The sequence below is a fragment of the Ziziphus jujuba genome, chromosome 5 (assembly GCF_031755915.1).
Source record: "Ziziphus jujuba cultivar Dongzao chromosome 5, ASM3175591v1".
Classification (NCBI taxonomy): Eukaryota; Viridiplantae; Streptophyta; class Magnoliopsida; order Rosales; family Rhamnaceae; genus Ziziphus; species Ziziphus jujuba.
This window is the reverse complement of record NC_083383.1, coordinates 1,445,176-1,467,707: the sequence shown is the minus strand read 5'-3', so window position 1 is coordinate 1,467,707 and position 22,532 is coordinate 1,445,176. Positions and strand designations below refer to the sequence as shown.

Sequence of the window (22,532 nt, the reverse complement as noted above, 5' to 3'; positions counted from 1 at the left end):
GATAGTTGATAATGCTGTGAAGAAGGCAATAATAAATCAATGCTGTGAAGAAGGCAATAATAAATCATTCTTTTTCCTCTAACAGCCATGAAAAATCAGTAACAGTATTTGGATATGGTCGTTAATTAAAATTTAAAATACGAAAACGTTATGTTGCCCAAACCCGCGCCACATTCACAGTAAAAGAAAGTTTATTCGCAGGGAGTTCGTACAGACCCATTTTACATGTTTTCGGTTCCTCTCCAGGTCCATGTGGGGGTAACAGAAAACTGTAACAAAAGCAGCGGAATTTAAAACAAAAGGTCAAGAATAAGACGCGTTAATTAGTGTTCTTCGAAAATACCCAAGCCTGTGAGCTGGGTTCGAGCCCTCAGCAAAAAAAGAAAAGAAAATACCCACCAAGTCTTGTCACCAAAAAAGAATAAAAATAAAAAGAGAATACCATACAACTCAATCGCAAATGCTTTTACTGTAGATCGCGTAGCTTCTGATGTCCCTTCTCTTCCCCAAAATGTATTGTCAAAAAAAAAAAAAGAAAAAAAAAAAAAAGAAAAGAATTATTCCCCACTCTCTAAATGCTTCGAGAATTACACTCACTCAATGTAACTGCTTAAAAAGTAATTAGACTGCACATTGTTCCTCCGCTACTCTTGTATCGCCGAAACCATTATCAAATGTCTCAGAGTCATAGAAGAGAAACAGTTGTGGACATTGAAAGTAATGGTGGTTGTAGCAAAGAAAAAGAGGTTCCATCAAAATCTGATGGAGAGGGCTTTCCGGTTCAAATACATCAAGGTTCACCAGAGAAATCTGCGGAACACATGCGGCGAAGGAGCAAAGAGTTCTCTTCTGGCCAAGAAAATTGGCAGCAGTCCTCCAGTACCGGCGCTGCTGCAGAGGTTCTGAGGTGCAGTTCAAACGCTTCTTTTCGACGGAATTCGTGGAAGCCTCCCCTAAGCAAAACAAGGTCCAGGTTCAGCGACGCATTTGAGCAATCGTGTGAGAAATCGGACAGACTGATAAATTCTGGACGAAAATTGCTGCGAAAAGATGACGAGAACGATGATAGGGACGGTTTTGATGAGGACGGCATTGAAGACATACCGGGAGAGTACACAAAAACCAAGTTCAGCCCAATCTCATTGCTTCAGTGGGTGAGTCTTGTTTTGATTATAGCGGCCTTAGTTTGTAGTCTTTCGATTCCAGTTCTGACCAGGCAGACGCTGTGGGACCTTCCGTTGTGGAAATGGGAAATAATGGTTTTAGCATTAATCTGTGGGCGTTTGGTCTCCGGGTGGGGAGTTCGTTTGGTTGTGATCATTATAGAGCGTAATTTTCTTCTGCGCAAACGGGTTCTGTATTTTGTATATGGGTTGAGGAGGGCCGTCCAAAATTGCCTGTGGCTTGGTCTGGTTTTGCTGGTATGGCATTCCATCTTTGATGATAAGGTTGAGCACGAGACAAAGAGTAGGATTTTACCTTATGTGACCAGGATTTTGGTTTGTCTTCTGTTGACTACCATCATATGGCTTCTGAAAACTCTTCTTGTTAAGGTACTTGCTTTGTCTTTCCATGTGAACACCTTCTTTGAAAGGATTCAGGAGGCTCTGTTCAGTCAGTATGTGATCGAGACTCTTTCCGGTCCCCCACTGTTTGAAAGACATCATCTACGTGAAGAGGAAAGGGGGGCTGCTGCTGCTGAGCTTCGGGAGTTTGAGAATGCTGCTGGGGTTTCTATGCCTAGTGAGCTCAGGGCAACTCTGCTTCAAAGGAGTACTGGAAGAGTTACTGGGAGTGGTGGTGGACTACAGCAATCCCCTTCAATTGGGAAGAATCCTAGATTTTCAAGGCCAATGTCTGATAAACAAGACGAGAAAATCCCGATTGACCACTTGCATAAGCTGAGTCAGAAGAATATTTCAGCTTGGAATATGAGGAGGATGATAAATATCATCCGCCATGGGTCCTTGACCACTCTGGATGAGCAGATAATCAATTCTGACGTTGAGGATGAGTCTTCTGTACATATTAGAACTGAATGCCAAGCCAAAGAGGCAGCCAGGCAGATATTCCTCAAAGTTGCCAAGCCGGGGTCCCAGTATGTTCATATTCTTTACAGACTTGTTGGTTTCGTGTTATTAATTTTGGTCTTGTTTGTTTTGTATCTCTGGAAAGCATTATAGTTGTTGTTGGCTTTTTTTTCCCTTGCAAAATCCCATTCCTATATTATGTTCTATTGAAAGTATTTTATTGTGATCATAGATACATTTTGCTGGAGGATGTCATGCGTTTTATGAGTAAGGATGAAGCGTTGAAGGCAATGCAACTTTTTGGAGCAGCAAATGAAAACGAGAAAATTAGCAAATCTTCTCTGAAAGATTGGGTGGTAATAACATACTTATACATCATCTTTTTTTACTTGGTTTTTGACTTGCTAGTAGATAGAATTTATTACTTTTTCTGCTTTTGTGGCCTTTGGACAGCGGATTAAAATCTATAGATGTCAAAATTTTGGAGAACAAAAAGATGGGAGTGAAAATATGGTACTAATTACCAACTAAACGCAAATGAAGTGACTTTTTTCCTTTGTTATAGGTCCATGCATTTAGAGAGAGAAAAGCACTTGCATTGTCTCTCAATGACACAAAAACGGCGGTAGACGAGCTTCACAATATGTTGAACATTCTTGTAGCTATCATTATTATGATAATTTGGCTTCTTATACTTGGAATTCCAATCACCCAATTCCTTGTCTTCGTAAGCTCTCAGCTTCTCTTGGTTGTATTCATATTTGGGAATACCTGTAGGACAATCTTTGAAGCAATCATCTTCTTATTTGTAATGCACCCATTTGATGTGGGAGATCGTTGTGAAGTGGAAGGAGTTCAGGTAAGATCATCATCATACCAGCATGTTATGTTGTTGTGGGTATTATCTCTATTGCTTTTTAGGTTTGTTCGGTCTCTGCAGATGATAGTTGAGGAGATGAACATATTAACCACAGTCTTTCTGAGGTATGATAACCTAAAGATCATATACCCCAATAGTGTTCTAGCTACCAAGCCCATTGCTAATTATTACCGCAGTCCAGACATGGGAGACGCTATCGATTTTTGCATCCACATCTCAACTCCAGTTGAGAAGATAGCCATGATGAAGGAAAGAATAAAAGGGTATGAACTTTGGATGGAAATCTTCTTTCTGTTAATTGCAAATTTCATTAGTTTCTCGTCTTAGTTTCCTTCTTGTAGAGCCAAATCTTTGGAGAACAGAGCTTTAAACATTGCATGTTTGGAATTTGTTTTGGCAGCTTCTTCTTCAGTACTCTATTTTTAAGCTTGGCCAGAATTAAACATGTATATGCATTAAAATTCTTAGTCGTCCTTGATTTAGTGGACCTATGGCTGCTAAAAAATGCAGGTACATTGAAAGCAAGGGTGAGCACTGGCATGCAGCTCCAATGTTGATAATGAGGGACGTGGAGGACTTGAACAAACTGACGCTGTCACTGTGGCCTACACATAAAATGAACTATCAGGACATCGCAGAGAGATGGAATAGGAGGACCCATTTGGTTGAACAAATGATCAAAATTTTCAGAGAACTTGACATTGAATATCGCTTGCTGCCTCTTGATGTGAATGTCCGAAGCATGCCAAGTTCCGACAATCCTCCTTCGAATTGGACAAGTCATGCCGCCAGAGGTGATTGAATTTGAAGTTATGCCAGTGAAACAGAGAGTCGGAATGATCTTCATTATGAAGGAAATTTATGTTCTAACAAATCATTTTCATTAAGTCATGCCACCAGGTCAAACGAATTGTGGCTGGATTGATTATACGTGCCATTATGCTGTCCATTAGCTTCTCTCCCCATAGCTTAAAAGGCAGTGGTTTTGATATATAAAAATCAAATCTTAGAATTGTTTCAATTTGAATAAAGTAATCGGTATGATAAAACTACTTAATTGTCTATGGTAAGCATATATCATCTGATATGTACTGTCAAATAGAGCTATTTACAAACATATATAATTAAAAATGAATGGACATTTACATCCTTGGCTGGCTGATCACATACTAAAGAAAAATATTCAACTTAAAATAAACTGGCTATATATAATATGTATATATATATATATATATATAAAGGAGAAAAATACGCATGCGAACACACAAATATAGAAGTTGAATGCGTGATTATTGTAATTGAAAATTTAAGAGTCCAATTAGTTTTATTATTATTATTTAAAAAATAAAAAAGGTCAAATTTGGTTTGGTGGACACTCGTGCAAGCTGTGATTAGGATTACCGTTGTTGGTCCAGGCCCAATGCAAAATTGGATCGCTGTTCGCTTTCAAAAATGGTTTATATTGTTGGTGGACCCAATCAAACTACCATCTTTATGAAGCAAGGGATAAAGTGGCTGCAACTTCTTGTGCTTTTTGAATGGTGTAGAACGAAACAGCGAGATGAGAGTTTGAAGAGGAAAGAATAGTGGTACAAGGAGCTGCAAGATACAATCTCAATTCTCAATCCAAACAGACATGGCCACTCCAGTCAAAGTATATGGACCGCCCATCTCCACTGCTGTGTCAAGGGTTTTAGCCTGTATTCTTGAGAAAGATGTGCAGTTTCAACTCATTCCCGTTAACATGTCCAAAGGCGAACACAAGAAGCCCGATTTCCTCAAGATCCAGGTTCCCTACCATTTCTCACAAATCACCATTACATTACTCTCTCTCTCTCTCTCTCTCTTTCTTATGCTTTAATCTCTTCTTACTGTAACAGCCCTTTGGCCAAGTACCAGCTTTTCAAGACGATAACATCTCCCTCTTCGGTGAATAATACTCACAATGCCGTAAATTCCTTGTTCATTTTTCTCATATTTTTCTTTCGCAAAGTTGGATATAATGGGTTTCTTTTTTGGGTCTATCTTGTGGTGCTGTAACTTCCAGAGTCCAGAGCCATATGCCGGTATATTTGTGAGAAATACGCAGACAAGGGAAACAAGGGATTGTACGGAACAAACCCCTTGGCAAGAGCCTCCATAGATCAATGGCTAGAAGCTGAAGGGCAAAGCTTCAACCCACCAAGCTCAGCTTTGGTCTTTCAGCTGGCGTTCGCACCAAGAATGAAGCTTAAGCAAGACCAAGTAGTGATCAAGCAGAATGAAGAAAAGCTGAGGAAGGTGCTCGACATTTACGAGAAGAGACTCGGCGATAGCCAGTTCTTGGCGGGAGATGAATTCTCTTTGGCGGATCTTTCCCATTTGCCCAATTCTCACTACTTGATGAGTGCGGCTGATACGAGAGATCTGTTCACCTCCAGGAAGAATGTGGAAAGGTGGTGGGATGAGATTTCCAGCAGAGATTCGTGGAAGAAAGTGGTTGAGTTGCACAAGAGTCCGTAAAACACCCGTTGAAGACTGTTTTGGCCTGCTCTTTGAATAAATAATTATTAATAAAAAAAAATCTTGGAGATTTCTGAATTCTCTCTAAAGAACTTCCTTTGTATTGCTGCTTTGTGGAATTCGATTTTTTTTTTTTTCTTTTTTTCCCCCAAATGTTGTGTTTACTGTTATGGATGTATTAATAAAATACTTATTTTATTTTATTTTTCATTTTAAGCATTAATAAAACACATTCCAATTATCGTCCTCAGACTTCACGGACAAAATTTCCATTTCCATGTTTTATTTCTCGCATGGGAATACTATTTATTTATTTTAAATTAGACTAGGACGGCCCAACAGCACACGCTAATGAAGATTAGGCTCGTTGGCATTTGGGACTGTTGACAAACTGAAGGCCCAAATCTAGTTGCCGAAAAATTCGTTCAAACGATCAGAGGCATGAGCACTGAGCAGAAAGTGTTACCTGGAATTGCTTATAGACTAATGAATTGGAGTGAGGAGGAGGAAATACAAGACAATGAAATCGAGTACGCAAAATGTGGCAGGTTACAACGGCAACAGCATCAGAAAGGCAAGGTTGCAATCAACGCTCACCGCCCTTCTCGATGATCCCGTACTTTCCGATGTTCTTAAGAAACCATGCTTATCGAACGTTGACACCCTTATTAGCCTCGAATTGGGTAGCGCCATGGGCATCTCTGTCCTCAACTAGAGGGCACTTCAATCGGCTGGTACTCTGATACTCCTCCTTTATCCAGCTTAGCATTTTCACAAACATGTAACCTACGTTTTGTGAATGTCTCTGAACTGGAGGCCTCCGCCTTAATAATACTGTTTCATATCCATTGGTTTGTTTACGTATTCAATGACATTGGATATCGATCATGTGGTATATTGATTTATTATTATTATTTGTTCTTTTTTGTTGAAGATGTGGCAGTGATGAATTCTGCTTCAGTCAAGGAACTTAAGCTTGCGATCAAGAAGAAAGTAAACGAGATGGAGCAATCCAGAATGGGTCACCGCCACATACCATGGTAAAGTCTGTAATTTTGTTAGTTCCACAAACTATAATGCCATTGATTAGCCTTCTATCAAGATCATTATTGTCAAGATTATTGAGTTTATTTGACATGCTGGAAGAATGTATGGTCGAATTTTCCCCTATCATACCGTAAGGAGAAACTACTTGACAACGGCGCTCAACTTCTGGGTTTTGGCATACGCAAAAATTCCAAGGTTTTTCTCCAAACCTTTACTCATCATTACTATTTTTTTTCCAGGTTTTTTAAGAAAGAATATGTTTTATTTACCCAAAAAAAAAAAAAAAAAGTGTTTTATATTTGTAACAAAATGAAAACCTTTTGCCCCGTGCAGGTTGAGTTTACCCCTTATGTGGTGTCAGAAAGTTCCCAAAAGCATTCAAACAGGAGGAAACACCGATTTCTGCATGGCTCTAGCAAGCGAGCATAATTATTATCTCGGTTTTTACCCGCTGTGTCACCGTAACGGAACAACCATTATGTTATGTGTTCCTATAGCTAAACTAGATGGTTATGCATTTACTTATTTTCAGGTGATAATTTGTCGATCACTAATATTAAAATTATGATGCATTGTTTGAAGATTTTAGTCCTTCTGGATGGAGTGTCGCAGTGGCTAAATTCTATTGCAATATCCGCTAATTGTTTTCTCAAATCTTGTATCTCATATTTCTTTTTCTATTTTTGACCGATGAAAATAGAGCAAGAATTATAGCATCGCTGTTATGATGCTGCTCTTCTTTGCTTTTTCCTTTTTCCTTTTTCTTTTTCTTTCCTTTTTTTTTTTTTTTTTTTTTGGGTAGAAATGCTGCTCTTCTTTGCTCGATTCATCTGATTAGTTGGATTTTCTTTTGGTGAGAGTGGGGCGTATCTTTTTTGTAATAGGATAGGCATTATCGTTCTCCCAAACAGTCATAAAAAGCAAATCAGATCACCTTTGCCAAAAGTATGTTTTAATGCACAAAAATGAATCATCCTTTTCCAAGCAAAAAGCAGGAAAAAGTAGCAGACTGCTTTTCGTATTAGCGGTTAGATATAAGAGAAAATGCATGTTTGAACAACAGGTTTCTAACAATTCTCTATCTAGATTTATACAGTTCATTCCAGTAATTGATCCTCCTTAACAGCTCTTCAGCACTAATAACCAGCTCGGTTGACTTCCACTGTCTGCCTGACCTTCATTCTCTCTTTATATTCTTTCAACTCTCTTTTGTACCTTTCTTTGTCTTTCAACCCAATATTCTGATAAACCTGTAACGAAACAATAACAATGAGAATAATCAACCAACCACGTGCTAAGATTCTTACCTCCCTGTTAGATCTTAAAAATATCAAAGGACGATGCAGGCAATCGGCTGGTGAAAAATTCTTCAAACCACTATGATTTATATGTAAGCATACTACGTGCAAATAAAAAGGGCTAGCTCCGTTGCCGTCTATAAGATTACCATCCTCTCTTCTGGACTGAGGTTGCTCCAAGACTCGCCAATCATCTTGGTGAACTCCCGTTCTCTATTTGGAAAGAGGGATTTGAGCTTATAATGCTTCTCAGCAAAGAAGAAATTATAACCACTCCTATTTGGTTTTGGATAGTTGGGGTCTCCCCTTCTTCTGCTTCTCCTCCTCCGCACATGTCGAGGTTTGCCAGTGTATGGTACAAGCGCATTGCTCGATTGTGGAATTGGGATAGAAGTTCCTGGCTGTTCTGGATGGTAGAGTACTCCACTGAGGATCTCTGAACCCAACTTCACAGACACCAAATAACCACACTCGAATTTCCCATCAATTGTTCCAATTCCTGAATGCCATGAAGGGCCTGAGATTAAGATGGGAAAATACGCAAAGCAATACGTATAAAGCTAGTTATTAAGTTGATTCTAGTCTTGGCATCCAGTACTGTCTGTATGCGTAAAACCAAATGAAATGTCAAAGGCAATCAAATTGTTGGATCATCCCCATTTCAGTTCGCAGTAAGAATATATACCAATCAAATTCAAATTAGAAACAGTAAATACAAACTAGGCTACAATAGCCATTGCTGAAGCACAACATTAATTCGGTGCAAAAACCAAATGCTTTCCTTCATGAAAGGTTACCATCATCCTTGATGGTTTGGGAATTAAAAAAAAAAGGAAATTCAAAACGATCTCAAATCCTATTTATGATAGAAAAGTTAGTTGAATAATATCCGCAAGTTTGCAACATAAGATAACCATCAGTGGGGACCCCGTTGAAGGAAACCTTGAGAAGTCAAAACTCGAGTATTTCCCCGCTTATAGTGAGAATGCAAATCAAGAAAGTGAAAGAAATATACTGCGGCTTAGTTTTGGCGTGTGGTCGAGAGATTGGCTAGAAACTCAATCCACTAGCATTTTACCATCAGCATGAGAAAATAGCGTCTAGGAAAAATAAAAAATAAAAAAGGCACCTTCAATAAGCGGATCCGGACAATCTTTTATCGCTTTAGAGGAATATTGCACAATAGCCAATTCGGGTTTGAACGAGCTCACAGGAGATGCAACTGCGGAGACAGAGAGAGAGAGAGGCCCAACACAAGGGGGAAAAGAAAAGATACACATAAGGCTAAACGGAGACCCGATTAAAGAGGAAAGCAAGGTAAAGAAAAAATTATGAGAGCATTAAAGAGGATATTAGGGATTAAAAAAATACCTGTTGGGGTGCATGGAGGACCTTGTATCTTAAAGAAGTAAACCTGTTCATAGTGATATAGAAGACAAGAGTAGTGTTTCCTCAACACAAATGACGCACTCGTTGTTGTTGGGGAGAACATAAAAATAGTACCCACTTCCCTCCATTTCTTCTCTGCAACAACCTACACTTAAAATAATAATAATAATAATAATAAACAATATTTGAAAAAAACAAAACATTAGAGAATGTATCTATTTCGTGTCTATTTTTAGATTTAAAAACGAGAGAATAGATAAATAGCCGAACCTTCTCAAAGCCACCCCTTCTTGTTACCTCCACATATAAAATATGCAAATCTAGCTCCTTTCCACCGATAACAGGAATCCTTAAAATATGGACCCAAATAATTGCAAAATGTATTAACATATGAAAATACACTAACATAAAAATCAAGCATTAAAAAAACAAAAAAAAATAAAAATAAAAAATGAAATCATGTGATTTTTAAGAAAACCTCTGAAAGTTCCCATGATCATCACTTTCTAAACTAGCTAGCAAGTTTTCTAACCATTCTAAAATCCCTAACAATGGTTGTTAGATAAATGAGTACAGAAGAAGAAAGTAACAGCAGCAGCTTACATGAACTTGGTATTCATCAAAAAATGGAAGCGCCTGAGAGTGTCCCAAAAAACAATAGGGTCCTTGACTACGTCCTCATGGGAAGCAAGTGGTGCAGGATAGTGCACACCCTGCACTCCATTCCAGCCCGTGTTTCTGCCCTCTGCCGACATATTTTCCCGGCGGCGACTTCGTTAGACGGTCGCCGGCAAACCAAAAACCAAAACGTAACACGATGGTTGAGAGGGAAAAAAATATTAAAAAAAAAAAAAGGAGATAATAAGAAAAATGTTAATAATAATTAAAATAATGAGAAAAAAAAAAAAGAGATATGATTTCAAAAGATAAGAAAGTAATTAAGGGACAGTAATTATTCTGACCAAAGCTGAGAATTAGAGAAGAGGGAGTTGGACGCGTGGGATGTAACGGTTACACAAAAATGGCTTTTTCTGTCAATTTTGAAAGATTGGGCAAACCTCTGAGCCAAGCCCGTAATAATGCTAAGTATTATTTATTATATAATAATATTATTATTATTCACAGGTCCCGTTCATAATTACTCTCTCTGTTTCCCGTGTCACTCGAAGCCTGACAATCTCTGAGACCGAGTTGGGGGTCTCTCTCCAAAGTCCGAACGTTGACATGCACTTGGACTTGAATGGAGCTTCTGCTTCTCAAAAGACTCTGAAACAAATCTTAGCGTACATCTGCAAGTAGATATCTGAAGGACCTTGGAATTAGTACAGGACACCACACCACCTTGCTTGCATTTACATATATCTACGGAAAACGAAACCCCTTCTCAACTGCTATCTGTATCGTTTATTTTGGGCGCAATGTTTTTATTTTTATTTTTTTTCCCTCTCTATTTTGACTCCGGTCAATGGATTTTTATTTTATTTTTTTGTGTGAATCAATGGATCATGTTTTTGTCCGTTGAAACACGTCCTTCCATATATAAGCTTCACCGGGTGGTTTAAGATTGCTGACTTGGAAATTCCCCTTTTCTATTTTTAGGTTTCTGCTTGCTTTTTATATTCCCATTATAAAAATAAAATAAAAATAACAATAAAACTCGAAAAGGCAAAGAGATCTTTTACTTTTAGGTTAGGGGGATCTCTCTGGGCTGAGGTAATACTTTGTCATCGATATAATCATTTTTCTCAATTTAAATGGATACATTTATAATAAGCTCTATTTGTATATCCTTTAAGCTTTGTAATTCATATTATGAGATTATTTATTATTATTATTATTATTATTATTATTATTATTGGCTAGCATTAGATCCACTCAAAGTCCATTGGAGTCTAAAATAAGCCGAGTCCAAATATCATCCCAAAATCTATAGGCCGAAATAATTCTATCTGAAAAGGCCAGGCCCAAGAAAAGATTCCGAACCTGAAAAAGCAAGTACGCAATGCAATGCAGCCACCAGCAGGCAGGCACGATTAGAAGCTAAAACTTAGATGCGATTACCAGTCCCACCCACGTTTCTTCCACAAAATAAGTATCCAAATGGTGTCCAATCCAACAACTTGTACCGCCGTTGGAACATGGTGCATTGGCTTCGCTCTTTTTAGCTAACTAACAAGCGTAATTCTTTATAATTTTGGGTGTTGAGGATCTGAATTTCAATGATGGGATTGAGAAATGCTGGCTCTACCCTCTTCATCGATTATATTTGTTCCTCTCTCCTATTTTTGGCTCAATACCAACCGTTTCATGTATGTTCGCCATTGCCCATTTATTCTGTACAAGCTCTTTACCAAGAAAAGATTTCACGGCGTTTTCCTTCCTCCGCCCTCACGCCAATTCCACTCACACTCAATTCCAGAGCCTCTTGTCTCGACTTTAATTTTTGCTATAAGCTCCTGCTCTTCGTCCTCTCATTGCCGCGCTATTCACGCCCGGGTTATCAAATCTGTGAATTATAGCGATGGGTTCGTTGGTGATCAACTGGTGTCGTGTTACGCTAAATTGGGCTGTGTTAAAGACGCACAACAGTTGTTTGATGCAATGCTTGTCAAGGATTTGGTCTCCTGGAATAATTTGATTACATGGCTTTCTCGAAGTGGATACGTGGCTAAGTGCCTGAATGCATTATTTAGGATGAAATTGGAAGTGGGAATAAAACCCAATGAGGTTACCCTTATAGCTATAATCTCAGCTTGTACCAGCAGGGGAGCTCTGGATGAAGGCAAGTACATTCATGGATTTGCGGTGAAATTGGGTTTCTTGTTGGAAACAAAGGTAGTTAATTCTCTTATGAACATGTATGGAAAGTTTGGGAATTTACATGCAGCGTGTCAGTTGTTTGAGACAATGATATTTCATAATGTAGTATCATGGAATTTAAGGATTGCAATTTATACACAGAATGGTTTTGCAAGAGTCGGAATTGATAATTTTAATATAATGAGATGGAGTGGGATTAAACCTGATGATGGCACTATGGCAGCCTTGTTTCAGGCTTGTGAAAATATTGGTGTAGGAAAACTAGGAGAAGCCATTCATTGTTTAATCATTAACTGTGGCCTCAGAGCAAGTGTCACAGTTTCCACCGTGCTTTTAGATATGTATTCGAAATTGGGTAGATTAAATGATTCACGAAAGGTTTTCGAAGAGCTAACTAATCCCGACAGAATAGCTTGGACTGCCATGCTCGCGGGCTATGCTGTGCATGGGCATGGGAAAGAAGCTGTAGAGCTCTTTGAAAACATGGTTAGGGAAGGCGTGGAGCCTGATCATGTTACCTTCACTCATTTGTTGAATGCTTGTAGCCACTCGGGGCTTGTCAAGCAGGGGAAAATTTTCTTCGAAACTATGCTTGAAGTTTGTAAAGTTGAGCCCAGATTGGATCATTATTCTTGCATGGTTGATCTTCTGGGACGCTCTGGACTGTTAAACGATGCTTATGAGCTAATTAGAAGCATGCCGATGGAGCCAAATTCCGGTGTCTGGGGGGCTCTTTTTGGTGCTTGTAGAGTTCATGGAAACATTGAACTTGGAAAGGAAGTTGCAGAGAAGATGTTTGCTTTAGACCCATCAGATTGTAGAAACTATATCATGCTATCAAATATTTACTCTGCTGCTGGCTTATGGGGGGATGCTGCAAAGGTTAGGACTCTAATGAAGGATAGAGGTATCATCAGAGAACCTGGCTGTAGTTTTGTCGAACATGGAAACAAGATCCATCGCTTTGTAGTGGGAGATCGAACACATCCTGATTCAGATAAGATATATATGAAGTTGGAAGAAGTGATTGGAAAAATCCGGGAGGCTGGATTTGTGTCTAAAACTGAATTTGTTCTACATGATGTTGAAGAGGAGGTGAAAGAAGATATGATCAATAAGCACAGCGAGAAGTTAGCCATTGCATTTGGGCTTTTGGTGACCGATGCTGGCATGCCATTAATTATAACCAAAAACCTTAGAATCTGTGGTGACTGCCACGACACTGCTAAGCTCGTATCATTGGTTGAAGAACGAACTATCATTATCCGAGATTGTAAGCGGTTTCACCATTTTTCCAGTGGCTCTTGTTCGTGTGGAGATTACTGGTAATCCTCTGAAGCAGTTTGTTGAGTTTGTCCAAATCACTTGTTTCATGGCACATTCCCACTCTTTATTTTATTACTATTAGTTTTATATTCTTTTTTCTTTCGGTATGTTGAAATTCCAAATGGATGGGGATATTTGACAAAAGTAGCTCGCGATTCCTATAGGTTAGGCAAAAGATGAACTCAAAAAAATTTGAAGAAGAAAATTGGGAGTAAACAACGAACTTCTGAATTAAAGAAATGGGTTTCCATATATCGTTATTGGACTAGAGGCCCTAAACGGATATTAGATGATAAAGGAATAGCAACGGCATCATCTTTTAAACTTGGTAATTAACGAGCACGGTCATAGCGATAAAAGATGCTACCGATTGATCAAAGAGGTGGTGAAATTGCATGCAAATATTGTTGTCAAAGTAAAATGGAGTGGCACCTGCAGCATATACAGGGCATTTGGTCTAGTGGTATGATTCTCGCTTTGGGTGCGAGAGGTCCCGAGTTCGATTCTCGGAATGCCCCTACAATTTTTCTTATTTTTCCTTTTTAAGAAACTAACCATTACGTAGGTAAAGCTATCCTTGTCTCCCTATTCAAAGCGTGAAGGAACATAGAGTGAGACATTTGGACATTTATCCATACATATGATTTACGTGGCCTCTTGATTTGACATCCCAAATTTGCCCCGTAAGAAACTAACCATGATGTAATATGCAATTTACGTGTAGCCGTAGGTAAAGCTATCCTTGTCTCCCTCTTCAAAGCGTGAAGGAAGATAGAGTGAGACATCTGGACATTTATTCATACATATTATTTACGTGGCCTCTTGATTTGACATCCCAAATTTGGGCTTCCTCTCAAAGCAAAATAAAATAAACAGTAAGGCTCGCCATCCAATAAGGTCAAAACACATCTATACTCTGTGCTCTCCGGTGCATTACCTTGTAAATGGCATGCTTCTCCTCTACGGTATTTTCCCGCATTAATTTGAAAAGAAGTATATATTTTTTGTTTATTATCCAAAAAAATTATGATTATTAAAATATTTAACAAATTTTTTTATCCAATAATATAATAATATTAGTTTATATTTTTAATTTATTTATTCATTTAAAATTTACTTGACATTGTTTAGTATAATTTTTATTTTTATTTTTGTTTTTTATGTATTTTTAAAATTATTTTTTATTGATTTTGATTATGGCGGAAGCCTCAAACACTTCTAAAAATTATATAAATACTGTTATAAAATAACTTTTAAAACTTAAAAACTAATTTTGCATCACAAAAATTATGTAAATTGGATCTTATTTATATCTAAATGATATGAATTATGTTAATTAATATATTAATATACGCTATCTTATAAATATTTCAATACCTGTAGGACTATTCATTTGATTACAACTTAAACCTGCCCCATCAACCGCCATCACCGCATTTAATATTCTTGTTTGAAATATATTTATCATTCATTAATAGCATCCCCTTTTCCTCCAAACGGGTGTGGCCAACATGGGCCCCATTATGTTTGCTTCTTTGCATTGTTTTTTGTCCACATATTCGGAATTATCAACTTCACTCCACGGGAAGGGCATTGTGATAGCCATTTTTCGCTAATTAATAATTATGGCCCTACCTGCACTGATTGGACCACTAGGCCAGGTACTGGAGGACAGTCATCACCTCGATAATTTTTTTTTTCTTTTTTTTTTTTGGCCTTTTTAAAAAGGATGTATTTCCAAATCTCTTTTGAGCCATTTTGTAATCTTTTGCAAGAAATTATACTTTTTGAATGTTTGAGAAAGCTCTTCCGCCGCTTCTCCAACTAATCCGCTACTCATAAGAAGAATCAGCTAAGAAAATCGTGTTAATTACCCAAAAATAAAAGAAAGAAAAAGCAATTACACAACAACATCCGCGGAGAATTTTATGATTATTAAATATTGCGTAACTACTTTTCCAATCAAAACCAGGGGTGGGTTAACTAATTAACAGTATATCTGGCAAAGTTTTTGGATTTAAAAGCATTTTTTTAATGTTCAATTTTTTAAAAATTAAAATATTTGACAACAGTTAATAAATATTTTATTAAAAAATAAAATTTTGAATTTTTTAAAAAGCTCATAATTTTTTATTTACAATTAAATATATATTAATTTTTTTTAATAAAAATTCATTTTAAAAAAATTTATTATGGAAAGTTAAAAATTCTAATTTTATAAGTTATAACCAAACATATACCAATAAAAAAAAAGGGTCGCAAGGCACAAAAAGTATTTTCTTTTCTTTTCTTTTAATTTTTTTTTTTTATCAACGAGTAGGAATTTGTTTATTTATATTAAAATAAGAATAATAACTTCATTATAGTATTATTGTTTTAAAATTTTCAAATAAAAAATAAAGAAAAAGAGGACATTAAAGTGGCAAAATCCTTACTTCATAAATACATAATATTTTTAAGAAATACAATTTTGATGTTATAAGAAAATTTCTAAAAAATGTTAAATATGAAATGTCAAAAAAAAAAAAAAAAAACCGAGTATTTACTTCTTTTGTGTTTTTTTAAGAACGAGATACCAAGAAAGACTTGCATGTAGAATGGTAGTGCCACTTTGTCCTTTATTACTTTTCATAAATTAGGTGACAGTGTAAGTTTGACAGCACCTGAATGTTATAAATATTTATTGAATGTCTAATAACAAATAATTCGTACACTTAATACTGTGTATCTGATTTTTGTTCATTTAACATCAATAATAAAAAGATTTACCAAAAAGAAATAAAAAAACCATTAATAATAAATATCCTTTTCTTTTTTTCTTTTGCTGAAAAATATAATAAATATCCTTTTCTTTCAAACGAAATGATAAAACATTGATAATATCAACAAACTCATCTCTTCATTTTTCTTCGGAGAGGATCCAGAAGCTCTAGTTTAAACATGGCAGAATATTTAATGGTTTCAGTTCAATGCCCTATCTGAACTCTGAAATTAAATGGAGTATGGACCCACAGTTTTGAGTGATACCACCGAGCTTGGTCACTGTTCAATGCAAAACGGAATATACTTGAGAATATACGAAGTATAGTACAGAATCGTAGACATCGAGTGTATTTATCCGAACGCACGCCTATATAAAGCTTTCCCTCACTTTTAAAAAATCTTATCCTCTAAAGGCACACCACCACCGCCACTTAGAGATATTAAAAAACGAAAAAAAAAAAAAAAAAAAAAAAAAAAAGGGCAAAGACCATTTTATTCTCTCGCAGAATGAGTCATTCTCCGTCTTCCTCGACACTTTCTCTGTCGGAGCAACAAAATGTTATTGAAAAACAACAAGTTTTTAAGATCCAAGGACGTGATAAACATGGTCATAACGTTCTTCACATCGTAGGGAGGTTCTTTCCAAGTAAGTAAATATATACATGGCTGTTGATTTTCTCACTTCTCTTTCCTTTTTCTTTTTTGTTTCAACCTAAATTTCATGTGCTTATAATTGTTGTTTTGATACTAAATGTTATTGGAACTCTGTGATTAGGTCGGCTTGTGAGCAGCAAGGCTTTGAACAAGTTTTTGGAGGAGAGAATTTTCGTAGAGTTGGGAGAAAAGCCGTTTTCAGTGGTGTACTTTCACACAGGAGTTCAACGAAGTGAAAACTTCCCCGGAATCTCTTTACTGCGAACAATCTACGAGGCTTTCCCCGTCAACGCCAAGGATCACCTTGAAGCTCTTTATTTTGTCCATCCGGGTATACAGGCCCGTCTCTTCCTGGCCGCCTTCGGTCGTCTGCTTTTCAGTGCAGGGTAAGATCATGCTCCATCGCATGCGATCAGGGTTATTTCTTTTATTATTGCTCTATTTTTTTTTTAACAAAAGAAATTAAATATTGTTTGCAATACAGGCTGTACAAGAAGCTCAAGTACGTGAACAGGCTGGAGTTTCTTTGGGACCATGTGAGGAGGAACGAGATGGAAATACCGGCGCATGTGTATGATCACGATGAGGAGCTGGAGTACCGTCCAATAATGGACTACGGCATAGAGAGTGATCACCCCAGAGTCTACGGTGAGCCCTTGGAGTACTACTATCCTGTGTCCATGTATTCCATGCGCTGCATCGCCTAGCTGCTATCTAATCTACGTACTACCGATGGCTTCGTTTTTAGAGGTTTTGAAATGAGAGGGTGTAGCCTGGAAGGAAAGCATATCTAAGTTTTCTCCTCCTTCTTCGACTTTTTGTTCATATTTTGTACAGAGACTGCGTGTTGTATGAACGAACTTCTTTATTGTAGTTTTGCTTCTGTGTTTCCTTCTTATGTTGGGAAAGAACGACTTGCTAATTCTTACTTTTGAGATTTTTATTTTTATGGGGAGTGAAGTGAATGACAAATATAGCCGATGACTATCATGTAATTAACAACCGAGATAAAACTATTCGCCGGCCCAAAAGCCCATCACGGTTAATATTTTTATTTATGTTTTCTGTTTTTTCCTTTGGGGTCAGTTGGAAGGTTTGATTCAGGACATTTGGCAACTTCTAACGGATAAACAACTAACAAGTCGGTAGCTGAATTTGATTATGAGAAAAAAATAATAATAACAAATAATGATAGATAAAAAGATAAGGCTAACAGCTGTACGATTTATTTTATTATTACATTGACAAATTGTGTCCCTACCCTGCGTGTCACTGTCTACTAAGGTCAAAGCATACAAAATATCTCATCCACTCCATCGGTTGTCCCGTGAATCTAAGGGTAGCCTATTCATTATACCACGGGATGCATAAAAATTCCTACAAACTTGAATTGTGTAACATTTATCAAATTTATTTATCAACAAGCTTGAATTGTTTAACATTTTGATACTATAATCGGAAAACATTCAGATTCATCTCGTGTTATCACATAAGAAGAACAGTGTTATTCTCGGCAAAAAAAAAAAAAAGAAAGAAAAAAAAGAACAATGTTGTGTCTTACACTGTAATATTCAGATCATAGTTGGTGACAATTGGAGACGAAACGCTCTCAATGCTTTTTTGTACTTTTGGTAATTAAAACGCTCTCAATGCACCTTTTTTTTACTTATTTGCTAAAACGTTCTCAATACTTTTTTTTAGCTAAAACATTCTCAATGTTTACGCTTAAAGAATGTGATGCAATCATATAATTGCCAAACAAAACGCTGGGTTGCAGTTTAGAATCTCTAGACGAGGCATTAATATGTGAAAAAAATTATCAAAATCCATGAGTTAAAAAAATTATCAGAATTCAGATTTCACAATTCTCTCTTTAAAAGAAAAAAAATCTCACTTACACAAACAGCATAAATGTCCAGAATGAGTGAAGTCTTCCACTAAAAACTTATGTATAATGTGTATGAAAGTTGAAATTAGAATATAAAAAGCAAAATGGAATTTAAGAAGGAAATCAAGTGAAAAATCTGCTTTATTATTTTGCAAAAACATAGATACCATGCGTAAATGGTGATTGAATTTATTGTGACTTTTGGCTAGCACAAAGTCATATGGAAAATGAGGAGAGAATAAAGAGGAAAGCAAGAAAATAGAGAAACTCATGAAAGAGAGAGAGAAAGAAGAGGATATAATTACACTGAGGAAAATAAAATAAGATACTAGCATGCCAAAACCCCTTAAAGCAGGAATCAAGCATTAAACAAAACACAAAATCAAAAAACAATTACCATCATTTCAGCGCACCTATGTCATTCTATTTCAATTTTATTTTCAAATATCACCACAAGTCAAACCATAATTTCATTAAGTTAAAGGATGCAATTAGCCGAGACCATATTTTCTTATCTTCTCCTGCCCTATATTTGAACATATGGAAAATCGACGATGCGGTTAATTACTAAAAAAAAAAAAAAAATAATTTCATCCAGTTAAATTTAGGACTTCAAAGCTAGAGAAATATCCCAGTATAATTAAAGCTATTTTGAACTAAAAACCCACCACAAAACCCTTGTAACCTTCATAAGGATTTAAATAATCTAGCAACTCTTGCCCAAATGATCTTTCAGCAAATATTCCACATTTACGAGGCATATGTATCAGAAAAATAGGAAGTCTACTACATATAAACTCAAAATTAAGCAACAATTTTTTATCCCAAAGATAATTATTAGTTTGTCAAAAGACACAAATAATGAACTTTATGAATGGCAAATTTTCTAATAAGTTTTTCAAAAGATTTCATCTTACCATAATTAACTGAAAATTGCAAAGAACATAACTTGAGAAATAAACTGAAAAGAAGTAAATAACTTTATGCAGAAATGAAATATGGAAATTGGAATTATTTTGGATATTCAACAAATGACTACAGGATATTACCAAAAAATAAAATAAAAAATAAACAAAAAAACAAATGACTACGGGACTTGGATATAACAATTGATGGTAAAAAAAATATGATTATATTGTACAATGCAAAGGCACCAATTAATAAACAACAATCTGCAGTCTTAGCACATTAAAAATAAAAGCTGATAGTTTTATACACACCCGTGTAATAGCAATAACCATTCAAGTTCCAACAGGGTATAAGTGCTTATTGTTTTATAGACGTCTGGGTATAAGAACAATTTAATATGTATATAGACTTTTGCACTTACATTCAAGAATCGAGATCATCCATCCTGTATCAGCAGGGATTAGGTGTAACCCAAAGCGGTGGGGGCCAGTGTACTCGACAATGCGAATTCCATTGGCGTTGGATTGTTTTATCCCATAAACTGAAAATGCCCGAATCATGCCCACCAAACACAGTCTCAAAGTTAAACTCGGAGTAATCGTCTGTAAAATAGATACAGTTTCCTACACACCCAGGGAAATCAGACGCCAATAGTGACAAGGACGAATTCAGCCCAATAAACAGCGTTCTACCCCCCAAGCTGCTAACCTTCTCCCATCTTGGCCCCCTCCAATCCATTTTCAAAACGTCAAATCCCACCGTTCTATAAAAGACGTTTGCTTCATCATCCATACTATCGTAATCAACATCTAAATATCGGGGAATCAGAAACAAATCATCCCCTGAATTCACCAAATACTGCATGTCAGCGCCCATTTGTCTCGGCGTTTCGATGATGGAAACGCCAGGCGATTGACCGCCAACATCGCACACGGCAACGCCTCCATATTTATTCACAGCGTAAAACAATCCGTCCACATATACGACATCCTCGCTGTAAGAAAGCGCATCGTCGATTATGGTCCACGATTGATCTCCGTTCTTACAGAAAGCCAAGTCACCCGTTTGATTGAGTATCGCCAAGGCAATGAAACCGTTTGCTTCCAAAGGGCTACACGACAGAACCACTTTCTTGACAAAGGAATCGCGCATTTGCCTCAAACTGCGCGTATAGAGCTCGCCAGAGGAGGATGATCGGAGCAAGTATTCTCGGCCAATTTCGGAATAATCGAAGCGGACGACGTTAGGGAAGGTGGAGAGGGGAGGGAGGTGGACCTTGGCTCGGGTGAGGGGGTTTAAGAGGAGAACAGAGGGGGTTTCGTCGAGGACTACGAGCCAGCCGTGGGAAGAGCCGCAGCGGCGTTTGCCATGAGAAGCTTCGGGGAGGTAGAGGGAATGGACTTTGTTTGTGGATGGATTGAAGAAAGAGCGATGAGGCCTGTAGAAATTGGATTGGGGGAGCATCAGCCATGGGAGTTGAGGGGGTAGGTGGATGGGGGTTTTGGGGGCGGAGGATCGCCAGCTCTGGCAGACGCATCGGAATCGTAGGTAGTCGACGTAGATTGTCAGATTTCTCGAGATTGTTTCGAGGAGTTCCGGCGGCAGTCGCGTCCAGTCCGCTGCCATTTTCGCGGGTTCGGTCCAATCTCCGGTCTCCCCGGGTTTTTTCCCCCTCTTTCCGGGGACCTGCGATTTTTTAAATTATCCCAAAATTCATATTTTACTAAAAATTCAATATTCTCACTTAGCAAAGACAACAATTTGAGCTGAAATGAATTGAACGCCTGACATTAGGGGTGGGCAAAATCCAATCCAACCCGTTTAATCCGTCCAATCCAATCCATTTTTAACGGTTTAGATTGGATTTTTACATCAATTGAATTTGATTGGGTTCAAAATATTATAAATTGTATGGATTGGATTGGATTTGTTATGTATTGGAAATATAAACCCAATCCAATCCAATCCAATCCAAATAATATATTATATAACTAAAAAATTATATATTATTTATTTTTTTCATTTTTATATATTAATTTTAGAATATTTTTTTTATTTTTATATATTAGTTTTTAAATTTTTTTTCCATTTTTATATATTGATTTTTAATATACTAAACATTTTCCTTTGTTGCCGCCCACCACCAATCCATCACCATCACCATAATATATATATATTTTTTACATCCTCATCATATATATATCTACATATATTGTATCCAATTATTACTTATATATATATATATATATAAATGTTTAAATATAATTTATTGCTAATTTTATTGTTTTGATCTTTGTAGAGCTTACCGAATCAACTAAAATTAGTGAACCTGTCAACATTGATTGACTTATGATTTACTAAAATTTTAAAGTTAAAAAAAAAAAAAGAATTATACATTAATTCTTGAGTGAATGAATTTTGACGAATGTATTATTTTACATTATTTGTTCTAACAATTTTAATTTGATTTTATAGGAGTGAAATGATGACATTAATGTTTGTTATTTAATAAGTGCATAATGTGTATCATTTGCTATATTTTCTTCTTTATTTTCCATTGTAGACTATGTTGTATTATTCTTATTGTATTTTATGTTTGGATAATTATAATTTATTATTTATATTTTATATTTGGAAAATTTTTTATTTGTATTATATATTTATAAATTAGTAAGTTTCAAACCGATCAACCAATCCAAACCAAACCGATCATAAATGGTTTGGTTTGGTTTGGATTTAATACTTCAATGATTTGGTTTGGATTGTAAATTAGAAAAACCGATATGTTTGGATTGGGTTGTATTTCTGTTCAAAATCGAACCAACCCAATCCGTGCCCACCCCTACCTGACATAGCTGGATCAGCTATAAGAGCCATTAGCCCAAACAAAAGCAGATCCAAATACCCAGGGTCTTTACTATTCATGAATACGGCCCATGGAAACTGTACGTAAACCGGAGCTTCCCTAAATATTTTTGTCATTATAAAAAAGGACTATCCTTAAAACAACTGAAATAGGATACAGA

At 36.6% G+C, this 22,532-nt stretch overlaps 6 protein-coding genes and 1 non-coding gene across 9 annotated transcripts; 5 read left to right on the top strand and 2 right to left on the bottom strand.

Moving 5' to 3' along the window:
- Nucleotides 1–344: 344 nt before the first annotated feature.
- Nucleotides 345–3,985, top strand: LOC107422633 (mechanosensitive ion channel protein 8). 3 transcript variants are annotated; one of them, XM_048476388.2, is made up of 6 exons: nucleotides 347–2,098; nucleotides 2,263–2,386; nucleotides 2,596–2,889; nucleotides 2,971–3,014; nucleotides 3,092–3,173; nucleotides 3,421–3,561. In XM_048476388.2, exons 1-5 carry the CDS (start codon nucleotides 675–677, stop codon nucleotides 3,138–3,140), a joined length of 1,935 nt encoding a protein of 644 aa, XP_048332345.2. In that variant the 5' UTR covers nucleotides 347–674; the 3' UTR covers nucleotides 3,141–3,173; nucleotides 3,421–3,561. The 3 variants fall into 3 exon arrangements, with proteins under 3 accessions (XP_048332344.2, XP_048332345.2, XP_015887602.3); XM_048476387.2 differs by having other exon boundaries at nucleotides 345–2,098; nucleotides 2,596–3,014; XM_016032116.4 differs by having other exon boundaries at nucleotides 351–2,098; nucleotides 2,971–3,173; nucleotides 3,421–3,985.
- A 416-nt stretch (nucleotides 3,986–4,401) lies between these two features.
- LOC107422694 (glutathione S-transferase) lies at nucleotides 4,402–5,615 on the top strand. The gene is made up of 3 exons (XM_016032189.4): nucleotides 4,402–4,699; nucleotides 4,791–4,839; nucleotides 4,958–5,615. Exons 1-3 carry the CDS (start codon nucleotides 4,547–4,549, stop codon nucleotides 5,410–5,412), a joined length of 657 nt encoding a protein of 218 aa, XP_015887675.3. The 5' UTR covers nucleotides 4,402–4,546; the 3' UTR covers nucleotides 5,413–5,615.
- Nucleotides 5,616–7,394: 1,779 nt separating this feature from the next.
- LOC107422569 (high mobility group B protein 9) lies at nucleotides 7,395–10,640 on the bottom strand. Its single transcript, XM_060817392.1, has 7 exons — nucleotides 10,109–10,640; nucleotides 9,750–9,917; nucleotides 9,417–9,495; nucleotides 9,129–9,291; nucleotides 8,887–8,979; nucleotides 7,907–8,256; nucleotides 7,395–7,709 (listed from the first exon to the last, which is right to left on the bottom strand). Exons 2-7 carry the CDS (start codon nucleotides 9,899–9,901, stop codon nucleotides 7,596–7,598), a joined length of 951 nt encoding a protein of 316 aa, XP_060673375.1. The 5' UTR covers nucleotides 9,902–9,917; nucleotides 10,109–10,640; the 3' UTR covers nucleotides 7,395–7,595.
- Nucleotides 10,641–11,043: 403 nt separating this feature from the next.
- LOC107422501 (pentatricopeptide repeat-containing protein At5g40410, mitochondrial) lies at nucleotides 11,044–13,391 on the top strand. Its single transcript, XM_016031961.4, has one exon. The coding sequence runs from the start codon at nucleotides 11,382–11,384 to the stop codon at nucleotides 13,293–13,295; it is 1,914 nt and encodes a 637-aa protein (XP_015887447.3). The 5' UTR covers nucleotides 11,044–11,381; the 3' UTR covers nucleotides 13,296–13,391.
- Nucleotides 13,392–13,738: 347 nt separating this feature from the next.
- Nucleotides 13,739–13,810, top strand: TRNAP-UGG (transfer RNA proline (anticodon UGG)). Its single transcript has one exon. It is a non-coding gene; the product is annotated as a tRNA-Pro (tRNA).
- Nucleotides 13,811–16,464: 2,654 nt separating this feature from the next.
- On the top strand, nucleotides 16,465–17,582 carry LOC107422710 (uncharacterized). The gene is made up of 3 exons (XM_048475944.2): nucleotides 16,465–16,701; nucleotides 16,831–17,095; nucleotides 17,194–17,582. The coding sequence occupies exons 1-3, from the start codon at nucleotides 16,563–16,565 to the stop codon at nucleotides 17,414–17,416; spliced, it is 627 nt and encodes a 208-aa protein (XP_048331901.1). The 5' UTR covers nucleotides 16,465–16,562; the 3' UTR covers nucleotides 17,417–17,582.
- Nucleotides 17,583–19,698: 2,116 nt separating this feature from the next.
- Nucleotides 19,699–21,337, bottom strand: LOC107422701 (F-box protein SKIP23). The gene has a single exon (XM_016032203.4). The coding sequence runs from the start codon at nucleotides 21,130–21,132 to the stop codon at nucleotides 19,957–19,959; it is 1,176 nt and encodes a 391-aa protein (XP_015887689.1). The 5' UTR covers nucleotides 21,133–21,337; the 3' UTR covers nucleotides 19,699–19,956.
- Between the last annotated feature and the right edge of the window lie 1,195 nt (nucleotides 21,338–22,532).